Source organism: Pyrgilauda ruficollis, unplaced genomic scaffold, assembly GCF_017590135.1.
Source record: "Pyrgilauda ruficollis isolate IOZ18807 unplaced genomic scaffold, ASM1759013v1 scaffold136, whole genome shotgun sequence".
NCBI lineage: Eukaryota > Metazoa > Chordata > Aves > Passeriformes > Passeridae > Pyrgilauda > Pyrgilauda ruficollis.
Window position 1 is genome coordinate 10,905 of NW_024512099.1, and position 15,173 is coordinate 26,077.

Here is a 15,173-nt window from a genome sequence, read left to right on the forward strand (position 1 = left end):
TGCAGCACTCACAGCTGCTGGGAGCACACAAACACTGGATTGCAGGAGCCACTGGAGACATTCCAGCGTCCTGCAATATGTCACAAGCCACCAGAGCAGAACCTGCTTCTGTCCTGTCTCCTGCAAAACATTTTGTGGCTCAGCTGGGCTTATCAGGCTCCTTGGCACCTGAGTTCAGGCACGTCCTTGTCACACACACCTGCGTCAAGGGGTTTAAATGCTTTTTCCAGCTTAATTTCCCTGGGTCTACCAGCTCCATTAGCACTAATCCACACGTGCTGGCTGATTTCTTCAGTTCTGCAAATAACCAAAAGTATTCTTGATGTATTCCCCTCCCCAGGCACTCAGCCCAGGTCACTCCCTGCAGACCCCTGAGTCATTTCAGACACCCTTTGTACCTTGCCCGTTGGGATTTCTCTGCTTCTGACCTGCTGTCCTTGCTCAGCTGCCTTGGCTTGCCCCATCCCACAGACTGTGACACTGGAGCTGCAGCCCTGCTTCCCACCTGGGCCTGCTTTGCTCCCAGCTGCAATTCCTGTCTTTTATCCCATGGATGGGGCTGGGGCATCACCAATACCCTGATACTGTTCCCACTGCTGCAGGTCCCATCCCAGCCTCAGAACTGCATTTCCCACCTCTCCCTGAAAACCATTTCCTTCTCCAGAGGCTGAGACAAGACAGAAAAAGATTCAAAGGCAAAAGAATTAGCCCAGAGCAATTCTGTCTGCAACTCTGGGGGTGAAAATTTCAGTTTTTCTGCTTTCCAGTGTAGATCTGAGACAACTCTGCATCTTCAGAATGCTCCAGCCTTCTCTATTTAAAATAAAATTAATTTTATTAAATCCCCAATTATTCCCTGACACTCTGGAGCTAAATTCCCTAGCAGTTCATTCACCACTTCTTGAGTTAATAGTGCAGACCTTGAAATGGCTCAGTGTGTGTAATTTTCCTCAGAAAGGTGTTACTTCTCTTTTTTTATTTTAATTAGTTTACACCAAACCAAAAACCACCTCCACTACTGTTTCTTTTCACAGCTTTTTTTTTTTTTTCTTCACTATTGTGGTCATGTTTGCACAGCAGTGTTTCTACAGAAAGCTGATCTCAAATGTCACTCTGCTCATTGTAAACCTCCCTGTGCTGGCTCTCAGGGATTTTGCCCCTTTTTGACTAAACCTGCACCTTGTTCCAAAAACGAAAATGTGATGAAAGGTGATTGACTATGGGCACCTCAGTTCCTAGGTTGGTACCGGATTTGTTGGTTCTTCCTCAGCTCTTCACCCACCCCTGAGCTGGGCTTTTCCAGGGACAAAGCCAGAATTGGTCCCAGCACCAAGTCTAGCAGAATTCAAGAAAAATTTGGGCAATGAGACATGGAATACACAGGGTCTGAAGGGTTCTTTTCTGTTTTCTTCAGTGATCGGTTAAAAAAACCCAAAACCCTCACTTGCAGATTTTGTAATAAAGTGGAAAACAGTTATAATGCTGTCTAGTGGGATGCTGTTAGGGGCAGTTTATACAGAATTTTCAAAAAAGCCTTGAATCACTATTTAAAAAAAAAAAACAACCAAAACACAACAAACTACTAAAAGAAACACTCATTTATTTGCAAGATATTTGAAACAGCTTTTAATATATGTATGAAAATATCGAGAAACTGTACAAAACCCAACACAAACACAATTTATCTAGGTCTGGCCATGTGAAGACAGCACCTATTTGCTCACGAGGTGAACCTGCACCACCCACCCCTCACAGTGAGGGGGTTTCTCCCTCAGGTCTGGTGCACAGCATTTCATGAGCAATAACATCTGGAGGGAAATGGGCCCTCCTGAGGGGCAGGATTGTCTTAGCAAGCTGGGATCTTGTCAGAGCTCAGCCCTGGAGAGGAATTATCCTTTGTGCCTGTCTCTGCTCCAGCTATGCACTCATCAAAGACAAACCGACCCTAATCCCTCAAAAAAAAATAAACAATCACATCAATAGGGAGAAACTCCAGTCTCAGCCTGACCTCAGCAACAGGAGGCCACCCCCAGCAGCCCTGCCCTGTACCAAGGCAATTCAGCATTCCTTTGTGAAAGATTTTTGACTTTTCACAGTGGCCCCAACCCTGCAAAACCAAAACAGCCCTGGAGGAGGCTGAGCCCTTCCTCGGCCCAGCTCCCCACAGGCACCTGTTCTAGAAGCTGTTACCAACCCAAATTTAGCCTCTTCTTGCCTGAGGTGAGTTTTGATAAATCCCTTTGATAAGAAGGGGCTTTAGATCACGCCCAGGTTGGAATGAAAAATTATAATAATTCAGAGGGAGGGGGTTTACATTTTCCATTTCAAGGGAGACCCCTGCCTTCCTTAGCAGACACCTGTCTGTTCAAACCAAGACACCCAGAAGCCACCAGGACCCACATTTAGTCACTTTGCTCACCAGCCACATCAAGACCCCCATCAGTCCATGTGAGTGGCTCTGACAGAGGCAGTCAACTAAAATCTAGACTTGATTGTGTTTCTGTGGGACCGTCAGGACCTTGGAGCAGGTGAGCCCACATGGATCCAGCATTTCACCCTGCCACATTTCTGAAAACTTCAAAATAGATTTCCCTGCTGTAACTCTTGAGTAATTTTAACTGTCTGAGCTCTTGGGCAAGGATCCATGAGGGAACTGGAATACATGGCAAAATATTGAACAGACCCGTGTGCTCCCCCTGAGGCTTAGCAAAGCTCAGAATCAGACCTTCCCATCCATCCCACCTTCCCAGAAAGAATGGATTATTTAAGAAAGAAACAAGCCCATATGTCACATTTAGCCCTGAAATGCTGCTTTTCCACACTGAATTGCATACACGTGTCCAGGGTACCCGCATTTTGCTAAATTTTCTGTACATTGCAAAAGAAAAAAAAAAAAAAACTATTAAAAAAAAACAGAAACAGCCTTGGATATGAGGTTTTTCCTTCCACTGAGGAAGGAAGGTGATAGCAATTTCATAAAGCGGCTCTCAGAGCTGCCGGTGAGGGGATGGTCCCAGCTGGCAGAAGTTTATTCACCTTTGGAATAGGTGTTGCTCCTGACCAGGGTGCTCCGTCTGGAGTTGTAGGACATGTCTTCATATACCACATTGGGCTTTTTCTTCTGGAAATATTTCTTCACCTGCCAAACAAAGAAAACAGCCATTCAAATGAGAGCCTGGAAAGACCCCAGCCAAGGAGTCATTTTCCATCTTAGGAATCCATTTACATCATCTGTTGGAAGAGGAAACACTTTCAAAATTCCTCTCACGACCCAGTGAGGTCTTAGAGGACCAAGTGGAAATTATCAGCTTATTTATTTAACTTTCTTTTATGAGTCTGATGCAATTTTATGAAAAGCTCCTTCAAGAGTTGGATGTAACCGTAGCTTTGACATAAATAATAAATGACAATAATAATAAATAAGGCTCAATCTTAGACTGTTACTGGTAACACAGGACACGAGGTCCCCTGGGCTTTGACAGAATGATGTTACACTACTGGTTTTTAGCAATGCTGGAGCCACATTTAGAGGGATGAGACAGGAGCCTGTAAATCATACACTTCATTTTCAGTAATATTTATGCAGCAGAAGGATCTATCAGAGACAATTTCTGGGCACTTTCTGCAGTATATGTATAGAAATAATCCCAGTGAAGGAAAAAAATATAATTTTTTCTTCTGGAAAGGGTCCGTTTTTTTTTTCTCCCAGCATAACTTTCAGACATCAGGCTATTTTAAGAGTTTTTGTTGCCCTTGTGTCCCCCTCCAAGTTACATCTCTTACAAGCTTGCTATGTACAGCTCCAGGCCCAATTCACAAAAAAAAAAAAATTTAAAAAGCAAGGGGAGCAGAACAGTGAGGAGCTTTGTTCAGGGATACACACACAACACATGTCTGTGTCAACCACACAGCTCACTCGAGGTTTGTTATCAAAAGACAATTAATGCCTCATTTACAAAGGGTTACAGAAGTATAAGACACTGTGTTAGCTGACAAGAGTTTACAGCTGGAAGATATTCAACAAGGGCAAATAGGAGAGCAATAGGTGCTTAGGTTTATCAGATGTTTGCTTCACTCAGGCACTATTTCAAAATAATATCAGTTTGTTCCATCAAAGTGCCCCAGTTTTGCTGTGGTGACTGTACTTACATCCACACGGTACAAGGTGCAGCACACCAGGGCACAGAACAGCAGAGCCACCACCACGAGAAGGCCATAAAACTCCCAGGAGCTCTTCTCACATGCCTCTGCATTTAAAAATACAGCAGCAATGTTATAATTACAAAGAGGCAGAATTTTGTCAGATTAAGTTATTTTCTGACCCAGAGGTGGAATAACTGAGAGGTGTTAAACTTCTATCCCATTTTCAGTCTCATGAGAAGGGTGACACAATATAGATGTTTTCATTCACGCCATCGCAATCAGAAGCAAACTATTTCTTAATTACAACACACTATAAAGTGTTTCTATCAGCTTTTGCCACACCATGCTGTAAATGCCTTAAAGCAAATAATCTAAAACTACCTCTCATGGGTCCTACCACAATGCATCTTTCATAGTTCTATTTCTCCAAAGTATCCAGTCTTATTTGCAAGGCCATCCTTTGAAACTTGTTTCTAGCTCCATTTCCCTCTCAACAATGTCTGTCCCATTCCATGGCATTTCTAATTCAGCATTTCTTGTCTCTAGGTTTGCGTACAGATGAAGACTATGTGAGTCTTCTGTCAGGCTTTGAGGATTTTCTACAAATATATTTCTCACAGAATTTTATTTTCATTCTGAAAAAAAAATGATTTTACAGTTTAGCCAAAAATTCAGATATCAACAGCTACAGAGCCACATTTGTCATGCCATTAGCATTCTCACTGGCATTCATTCCCTGTGCTATTCCAGGGGCTGGGGGTGGCTGCAGTGGGTCAGCAAGGAGCACTCCACAAAAGCAGGTTTCACACCACTGATAGGACCACACACTCCTAATGGGAGCAGAAAATTATTTCCTGCAGTGTTGCTGCAACCCTGAGGGCTCTGAATTATCCAAGAGCCAGGCTGGTGAGAGGTACAGACAGAAGCAGGAGTTTGCTGTGGTATGAAATGCTCTGAGCAGAATAATGCTGGTGGAAAGGGTTTCAGCTCTCTAAAACCTCAATTAATCCATCTATGAATAACACACTAATTAATAGTCACACCCCTGCTTTGTTGGGCTACTGTCATTTCCCCCACCTCACTTTACTGAGTTGTTGCCCCAGCTGTGGGTGGTGGCACAGAACAGGACCACAGGTGCCTTTGCAGATGTCAGGAAAATCCTTTGCCACCCTTAGGGCCTTTGCAAACCTTATTTTACAAAGGCCTCTGCAAGCCCAGTGCACAGGGTTAAATTGCACCAGTAAGACCAAAATCAAGCACTCTCTTACTGGTTCTGACTTCAGTTTAGCAAACGGGTACCTCAGCATCCTGCAGAAAAATTAAAAGCGCATCTTTGGAACACAGAAAAATGGAACCCCCTCTTTGCAGCACATGCTCACAGAGTGCTCACTGTGTAACAAGGGTATGCGAGAACATCTCTGCTGTGGTCTCTGGTGCTCGAAGCAAATGCCTGAGGACTTTTGTTCTCCCCAGTGTGATCTATTTTTAAACACAAGACTTTATAGAGGGAATGTTTTCTAAAAGCCATTTATGTCATGCTAAGGGCAAAGAATTGGTGCTGAAAGTACTTATTCATACCTTAAAAGTGACAGATTGCACACAGTGAAGTGTTTGTTACCTTGTTTTCTCCTTTTTTTTTTCTTTTTCTAAGCTGCAGGATCATGGCAAGGTCTGAATTCTCCTCTAGCTGTACAAGGCAGGTGGAAACACAGAGTCTGAGCTCAACAGGGCAAAAAGGAGCCTGAGCTCACTCTCCAAACTTTCCTAGGTTTGCCTGTCCTGACTGAAGTTCCAAAAGCTTTCTGTCCATGACACAACAATAGGTATTTATGATTAAACAAGCAAAAGGGTGGTACCTTTAACCAGCACCATGGTGCCAATCGCTGTGAGCAGAGGGGAACCCTTCACCTCCTGGGCACAGACGTAATTATCACTGTCCTTTTCCTGTAGCTTGTGTAGAGTCACCACAGTTCTACTTCCTTCCCTTGAATACTCCAAGCGATTCCCAAAGTCAGGAGAAACCTTTGACATGTTGAGATTTGACACAGACAGAACTTTACGAGGCTGCACGTGAGTCCTGAACAAGAAGAACTCATGTTCAACTGAGCTTTTCAACACACAGGTGATGCTGACAGACTGGCCTTGCTCAGGGTTGGCATGGAGTGGTGACTGCTCCACAGGCCTTCTGGACATAGCTAAAACCAGAGAGATTAGTTGTTATCATATGCTTAACACAGTGCATGTTAACTGGGCAGCAAGGGACAAAGCACAGAGAAAGAAAAAAAAAAAAGTAGATAAAATGAATTTTTAAGCATGCTTTACACAGGCTCTGAGAAGAAGGATATATTTTACTACACCTTGGCTCAGGATCTGAAAGGAGGACTGACCAACAGGTTTAGCTGTTTATAAAAGGTCTGCATCTACCTAAAAAATGATAAATACTGACCTCCTCTAAGGGACTCCAGCCTGATCAGCACGTCCTGGAGCCGTGCATCATTGCCTGCTTTCTCAAGTGAGATGAAGCCACAGAGAGACCTGAGGGCTCTTGGTCTGGATCAAATCACAGAGTGTGTCCCATCAATGTTAAAATGGTCCATGAGAATGGAGTGGTCATTAATGACTCACTGTTCAGCTGGGAAGACATTCCACTGCATTCCTCTGAGGACAGGACTTGTTCCTTTGAACATTATCATTAAAGTGGATAAGGGAGTGAGGACAGAATTGATCAGGTTTGTAAAGCGAAAATTGTAAGCATTTCAAAGAAGAGGATCAGAATCAAACAGAGCTACAAAGCAACTTAATAAAATAATTTGGAGGGACAATACACAATAAACAAGATGTGATGCATTTGAGAAAACGCAGCCAAGAAGTTTGAAAGGAGAAGCCCAAGGGAGGAGGTGATAATCCTTCATGGATATAAATTACTATTGCTGATTAGCAGTCAATTAGATCTCACATGCGTGGGGGACAGGAAAGGAAGAAAGATTTAAGATGTAAGATTTGGGAAAGATGTCTCAGGTTAGAAGGTCTCATTGGAAGGACAGGTACATGGAGGAATAAACTGCCAAAGAACAGTGTGGACTCAACCCTCTTCTAATGAAAAACAATAAATAATAAAGGCAGAAAAATGGTTTCTCCAACCAGAAACACCTGCCAAAAGAAGCACTTCTGCCCATTCGGCAACTCCTCAATAACAAGAGAAAAAACCCTTTACTCAATCTTGCCCAGCTTGCATAAGACCAGCTTCCCAATTATTACCAATTTGTCATTTAAGACAAATTAGTAAAAACAAAAGAGATTTTTAAAAACAACTGCTACCAAAAAAGCCCCTCCTTGTTGCGCTAGATGTTTAAAATGTTTGACAGGTTGTTTTGGAAAGAGCTGTGGGACCTCACTGTTTCCAAACTGCTGCAGCAACCTGTGACTCATGTGAAAATCTATAGCTGGAATTAAGGAGTCACAAATTAATCTTCTAGGATGGTTTGGGGTTTTTTTGGTACCATACTACCTCATGTGTTTTCTTCATTATTTCCGGGAGCAAACCCACACATTCCCTCAAATCTGTGCCTGAGCAGACACGGAAAAGGTTCTGTCAGACTCACCCTCCCATTGTGTCCTCTTCTAATCTTCGATTTAAAACACAGATCTGCATTTACTAATTTGTGACATAAAAGGTAGAATTGCAATACCTTTGACCACTACTATGGTTCTCTTCCTATATATCTCTTTGGGATTGCCATCGATTTCAACCGTCTCACAGCACACGTAGGTTCCGGAATCAGATTCCTGTAACCTGTGCAGGGTTATCCTGAGATTCTCCCCTTCCTTTGACCACTCGGTGCGATTAGCAAAGGCAGGATTGACAGATGGAAGTTTCTCCTTGGGACAATATATCACCTCGAGACTCTGTCTATTAGCTCTCAAGACCATCTCCACTTGACATTGTGAACCATTCATTGGGCAAATTATGTTGATGGAGTCTCCTTCCCAAGCACTGATAACGTCTGTGGACTGTTCATTTCCTCCATCTAAAAATAAGAAATGCAATTGAAATTGTAATATCAGAGTTCCTCTTGGTCTGATCATATCAAAGTATTTTTTAAAGTACTTTTCAAAACCAACTCCTCCACCAACAGAACTGCTCTGTGAGAATGGACCTCAGTCTCCCTGTGCTGGACATGTCATTTCTTGGCTGCTCTGGCACCTGTAGTGCCTTTCATGCCCGGTGACCTGAGCAGCTCAGCACCTTCCCAAACTTCAAAGGCCTTGGCAAAGAAGTGGCTGCTGTCACTCACACAGAAAATTCAGTTCTCCCTGTAGATTCCTAGGAAAATCCTATTAGTTTTCAAAATACAAACTTCACTACGAGTACCCTGATACCTGGTTTTAGTTCTAAATCAGGAATGTAAAAGTAAGAAAAAGAAGCAGAGAATGGAAGAAAATACACTTGTCCTTTTAAAGAGGTTTTTAATAACATCAAGGAACTGGATACTACAGATTCTCAGATTCAATACAAGAACAGGGCTGCAGAAGGTGTAGGTCCAATCTATTTAGGAAACAAAGGCATACAATATGGCATGAAATCCTTGGAGCTCTCCAATGACCCCAATATCCAAAGAAACTGAAGGGGGAGTATTTGTGCAATGAATAGAGAGATCAAATGGGAAACACCTGGAAAAAGCTACATCAGAAGCAAGGCAAGAAAAATTAAATAAGGAGTGTTGCATGTCTAAGGCAAACATAGTTTGGAAAAGGTTGGAAAAAAGGAAAGAAAAGATTGAAATGTAAGAAATGTAAGAGCACCTATGTTGTACGTACCATCCTGGGCAGGGAAGCACGGGAGAAGCAGGAGAAAGAGGGATGCATTTGGGAGAAACAACATCCACAGCATTTTCAAAGGCCTTTTTAGTTGCTCCCTCAGTCTGAACAATGAGTTAAAGCCCTGAGGAAAGAGTCCCAAGCCCCAGGTTGGGCTGCTGTCTGCCAGTTACTTGAGCTGTCAACTGAAAGAAGTCAGCACAGTTTTGCTTTTGCCTTTGTATCACAACGATGGTAATGGGGGGGGAAACCACTTCTCTGGGAGGGGCACCTTGGGTTTCTTCACACTTAAACCACCCCTGTTTTTCTGCTGCTGAGCAACCCCCAGCCCCCAGAGCAGCAGTAGAAAGTTGTCTGTGGGGAGCACCTACCTGTCCTCTGAAGACAACTGAGAAAAGGGCGGCTCAAATTTGCTCTTCATAGTGCCAAAGTCAGGCAGTTGTCTCCCATCCCAGAAATGCAGGGGCTTGCTACCATCAGTTCAGTTTGTCAGGACCCCCACAGGCTTAGATTGGTGGCTGCAGATGCAAAGGTCTTGGCTTTGTAAGGAGAAAGGAGAGGAGAGATGCTCCATTACTTCAGGAAAACCCTCAATTATTATACAAGCCCTTCACACAAACCAGCAGATTTTATCTGCATCATGACAATGTGAATAATTGCCAAGCAGGGGGAGCTGGAGTTCCTTCAGCAAAAACCAGCACTCACCCAGCTTCCTTCCAGGGCAGACCTGACCCACAAACCAGCCCACCTGAGATCACCAGCAGGAGAAAGAGGATTTGACAGGAAAACTGTAGAACCCTAACAAGGTCTTTTGATCTTGTTGCTAAAAGGATCTATTCGAGGAAACATCATTACCTGAAACTTTCAGGCTTTTCCTTCTTTTTTAACTTCATTGCAAAGCCAAGACAATAAATAATTCCAATCTTTACCAGGACAATAAAGCCTTTTCCACCATAGCAAAGTGAGAATTGAACTTGCAACCCAGACAGCCAATTATATTCTACATCTCTACTTAACAAGTAAAAAGTGCAACAATTTCTAAGAGATTGGCTCTAAGACAGGAGCACTTAAAGAAGACAGTGTGAGCACCACACACGTTTGTGACCAAGGAAGCCTTCATGCCTCTTCCCATCCCCCTGTGCCTGTGGAGCCTTTCCAGCCTCCAGCTCGTTCAGCTCCCCTTCCAGAGCCCTGACCAGGAGAGGAGAAAGTCCCTTGAATCCTGGAGGAAGAGCAGGATCCTGGTTCCTCCATTCTTTAAAATTTAACTAGATGTAATTAGTGCCTAATTACCTGTAACTGGATTTTCACTTTCACTTTCAAAGTGCAGTGTCCCTGAACATTGACACCAGGCAAGCCCGTGCTGATGTGTGGTACAGTGCAGTAGGGAAAACATGGAAAAAGCCAATCACACTCCCAAAAACTCCCCAGTAACCTGCTCAGTATTACCTGGGCAGTCACCATGTCCCTCTGGGTACTGCAGCAGGGATGTGAGTGACTGGATGTGAGCTCTGCTCCCCAGCCTGGCACTACCTGGCCATGCAAAGGCTCCCAGGTCTGTTGTAAGTTCAGGGCCTGTAAGCACAGGGTACAGAGAGGGTAAAATCTGCTGCTTTCTTCACTCCTTTTAGGTGGGGTTTTTTGGGGTGGCATGGGGCAAATCAAACTATCAAAGCAGGTTTTAACTCTCAGCAAATGCAACACATGGTTACAACAGGGAAGTGATCCTCAGAGTGCTTGACCCTCACCTTTCCCCTCTTCCTTACTACCCCCGATATCTCCACAGATCCAGTAGATCTTTGCCTTGACTTGGCCCCTGTCTTTGGCACACAGAACAACCTTTTTTTTTTTTTTTTTGTCAGCCTGTGCAAGCTGTCCCCCAGGCAGTGACAAGCAGCAGTCCCAGCCCTGGGCTGCCATAAACTGCAGCTGGATCTGTGGGCAGCAATCCTTCCTCCCAGCCCACAGCTCACCCTTTCACCACGCTGCCCTCTTCCACCCTGGCTCTCAGCACAGTCTTTTTAGCAGGGATTTCACAGGGAGCCTCTGTTCCAAACAAACCTGCTCCAGTCTCACTCAGCTGGGGCTTCTGCAGATTCACAGGGACTGAAAGCAGCCCGTGGGAGCAGACATCTCACTGCTGCTGCTGGCTGGGCTGGGTGCTGAGCTCACCCTTCCCTGCCATTTGAAACAGCCTGGGATTCCTCCTGGAAAATCACCTTGCTGTTAGAAAACATATCTACAGGGCAGGCTTCATGTCAGTCAGGTCATAAAGAAACCAAAGCCCAGTGCACAGTGTCATCTCTGAGGGCTTGGCACCAGATATCCTCTGACATGCAGATAAGGGAGAAGATACCAGTGCCACTGTCACAGCAGGCACAGAGAGCTGTGACAGTGACAGGAGTCACACAACCCCAGCCCAAGGTACCTCAGCACACAGCACCCCGTGTAGGAATTACAGCCCTTTGCCCCTGTGAATCCACACCAGCCCTCTTTCCCTGGGGCATCATCTGTTGGTCCTGGTTCTTCACTGCAAGTAGTCTCAAAGAACAGCCAGAAACTGGGGAAGGAAATGCACTGCACCCCCTGTTTGTGAGCTGAATCCCTACTTTTGCAGGACAGGGAGGGAGCCCTGTGCATGCACTATTGCACTCCCATCTCAGAGATCTCCTTGGGGAAACTGGAAGTCCTGTGCTGGCAGAGCTTTCTGCATCTTTGCTGCTCTGAGCAAGAGCAGTCCCTTGGCAAGTGGGAGGAACTCATCAGGAACCCTTGAACTTACTAGACAAGAATCCAAGTATTTCATGGAAACAGTGATGGTTATTTATTAACTCCACATCTTTGCCAAATGGACCACTGAGTAAAAGAGGTGCCCAGCAATTACATGTTCATTTTCTGAAGCATGGAGCAAGTTATGTTGATGGAGTCTCCTTCCCAAGCACTGACAGTTGTTCTCTAGGCTGTTCACTTGCTTCACCTAAAAATAAGAAATGCAATTGAAATTGTAATATCAGAGTTCCTCTTGGTCTGATCATATCAAAGAAGGTTTCAAAACCAATCCACCAAGAGAACTGCTCTGTGAGAATGGACCTCAGTCTCCCTGTGCTGGACGTGTCATTTAATGCCTCTCATGCCCAGTGACCTGAGCAGCTCAGCACATTCCCAAGCTTCAAAGGCCTTGGCAAAGAAGTGGCTGCTGTCACTCACACAGAAAATTTAGTTCTCTCTAGATTCCTAGGATGATCCTCTTGGTTCTCAAAATAAAAGCTGCAGTAAACTCAGCCTGATAACTGGAGCTGGCATCAGATCTAAATCAGGAATGTAAAGGTAAGAAAAAGTGGCAGAGAATAGAAGAAAACACTTTTTTTTTTTTTTAAAGAAGCATTTAATAACATCAAGGAATTGGATAATACAGATTCTCTGAAAGAGGATTGCAGCAGGTGTAAGTCCAGTCTATAGTGAGAAACAAAGGTATACAAATGTGTAATGAGACCCTCAGAGCTCTCCAATGACCCCAATAACCAAAGAAACTGAGCAAGAAGCATTTTTACAACGAACAGCAAGGAACAGAGGGATCAAATCAAATGGGAAACACCTGTTCAAAGTGTTGGAGATCTCTTAAAACATTACCACCAAGAGCATCAGTAAAATCCAGATTTGATATTGAGCATCAGCACGAGACAGTTTGTTGGCAAGGTTCACTCTGCTACTGACTGGATGGTTAAGACACATTGAGGAAAAAAACAAGCAACAAACAAAATCCAGCCAATCAAAGCAGAAATGAACCAAGAACTGTGTGTGTGCTTGTGTTTAGCTGTGTGACAAAAGACCAGTGATTCAACAAGCATTCACATTGCTTTAGGGATTTGCTTCTCCCCTTGTGCTGCCAGTGATTTTTGCTCAACAGTCCTGATAGTAAATTAGATCCAATGCAAAAGCTGAGGATTTATTCAAATCAGGTGGGAATGGGGATTGATTTAAGGATACCAAGTACCCAATGGGATTCTTGAGGGGTTGTACTCATCTCACGCTGTCTAAGCTTGCCTCATGTGTCAGGAGGATTGCTACCAGAGTTCTGCTCAGCCTGGGGGAGAACAAGGTCTCTGTGACCCAATGCCATTCCTGAGGGAGCTGGACACAGCCTCCCACCCACCCCTGCACTGCAGCAAACACTCAGAGATGTCCTCAGCCTGCAGGTGGGGGCAAAATCAAATATCTCTTCCAAACTCTTCCAGTTCAACCTACCAGCCAGCTTGTGGTGCAAAAGGCTTTGGTGGAAGCAGAGATGACCTGAGAATTCAAGCAATGCAGACACCTGGGTGCTGCTGTGGCATTACCAAGTGAAAGCCACGCAGAGGGCATGGGAAGCATTTCAGAGCTGTTCCCTCTTTGTCACAGAGAGAATTCAGCTGGTTTCAGTGCTGCTGAGTCAGCCACACACCCTGGGGTGCCTGCTGTCTGCAGCCAAGCCAAGGAGAGGATGGGGGCTCCTGGTGTTGCCTGTGCTGCTCACAAAGGCCTGGAGCTGGACAAGAGTCAGGGGAAGGTGTGGATGTGGTGAAGGTACTTTTGTGAAAACTGGACTATTTGGGAATACAAGGGCAGGAGTTCCCATGGAAAATCAGTCTGTGTTCAGCTGATTGCTGTACATCATGAGAGAGGAGGAGGATGCTGCTGGCAGAGGGGTTTTCTCCCTTGTAGATGGTTATCAAGGATGTGTGAGCTTTTCTCTGCCAGAAGTCTGTCTGTCTTGTCTAGAAGCTGCAGAATTGAAAAAAAAAAAAAAAATCCGTGAGGCCACCAAAGAAACTGGTAGATTCCAGTTAGAATTATAAACAAAATGCCTGTATTTGTGAAGTCCTCCAGACACCTCCCTTCTCCCATCTACTACTGGGCCACCCCTTGCTCCACAAAGGGGGCAGCTTCAAGGCTCTGCTGTGACCCTGCCCTGGTGCAGTGACCCCTCAACTTCTGCCTTAGAGGGGCTCTAGGACAGACCTGAGTCATCACACCAATATACCCATTAATCTATTGATGTAACAACAGTGAGACTGGTTTTGTGCTGCCTTTGCTGGGCTGTGCAAGCACTTGTGCAACTCTTCCTGAAACAAATTCAGACTTGGAAATTTAATCCTTTGGCTCTCAGAAAGAAACAACCAACATCAGGGGATGGACTAGCTCAGAAACTGAGAGGAGGCTCAGCCTCCGGAGCCAAAAACCCTGGAGCCAAGTGGACACAGGATGGAGGGGGAAAGCCATATGGCAGGTTCAAAGGGTGTCTGTAGAAGTCTCCACAGAGCCCTTGCCACCTCTCTCCTTTCATATTGGTTTGCAAAACAAACTTCCCTCTTGGATTAACTTAGGGAATTAGTCATTCTTAAATTACAGCTGGCTCTGAAGTGGGCAGGGCTGGGAGAGGGAACCACTCTCCTGAAGGCCCTGTCAGCCCATGCCTGGATGTCCTGGCTGAGGCACATCCCTGCCAGGGAAGCTGCACAGCAATGCTGCAGCCTGGGACTGCTCCAGGGAGCAGGATCCCATGGAGGGAAGGCTGAGCCCTGTGATTCCTTGGCCCTGACAGTGCTTCCCTCTTGTTTCAGGAGGAAGCAGTGAGGAAATTCCTCCTGTGATTATTTTTCACAACAAAGCCACCGGATGGGCACTGTCACGGCAGCTATGGGAGGAGAGTTCATCCCAGCTGTCAGCCCAGTGAGCATCATTAAGAACTGCAGGAACAACACAATGGAGATGAGATCCAGGAGGAAAACCCTTTATGCTTTTCCCACTTCCAGGCAACACACAATTCGTCAGACTGTACCTTGGCGACGCCGCAGCCGCAAGAAGTAAAACATGGTGCCCCATCCTGCGCAAAGCCCAACAAACAGGAATGCCAACAAGATGCCAACAAGATGGCTGTTCTCTTTGCTGGTGAGAAATTCAGGATTACCTGCAGAGTAGACGAAAACAGAGCATCCAAGTGAAGCAAGCAGGAGTGCTAAGCCATGAGCTGCCTCGTAAGCACCACACAAAGGAACTGGCCCCATCTGATAGAGAAGGAACTGATGAATGAGAGATCAAAGAGCCTCTGGCTCATCATATTTTACAGAAGGTACCTGGTATAATGCTCACTTTATCAACATTCAAAGCAAATTCTTGTCACCCCACCACAACAGATACCTTTGAACATCAATCTTATCTGAAATAACCAACAA

At 45.0% G+C, this 15,173-nt stretch overlaps 1 protein-coding gene across 1 annotated transcript; it reads right to left on the reverse strand.

The window, feature by feature from the left end:
• Positions 1-1,663: 1,663 nt before the first annotated feature.
• On the reverse strand, positions 1,664-8,073 carry CD7 (CD7 molecule). Its single transcript, XM_041459437.1, has 4 exons — positions 7,833-8,073; positions 6,000-6,338; positions 4,150-4,247; positions 1,664-3,139 (listed from the first exon to the last, which is right to left on the reverse strand). The coding sequence occupies exons 1-4, from the start codon at positions 8,071-8,073 to the stop codon at positions 3,029-3,031; spliced, it is 789 nt and encodes a 262-aa protein (XP_041315371.1). The 3' UTR covers positions 1,664-3,028.
• Between the last annotated feature and the right edge of the window lie 7,100 nt (positions 8,074-15,173).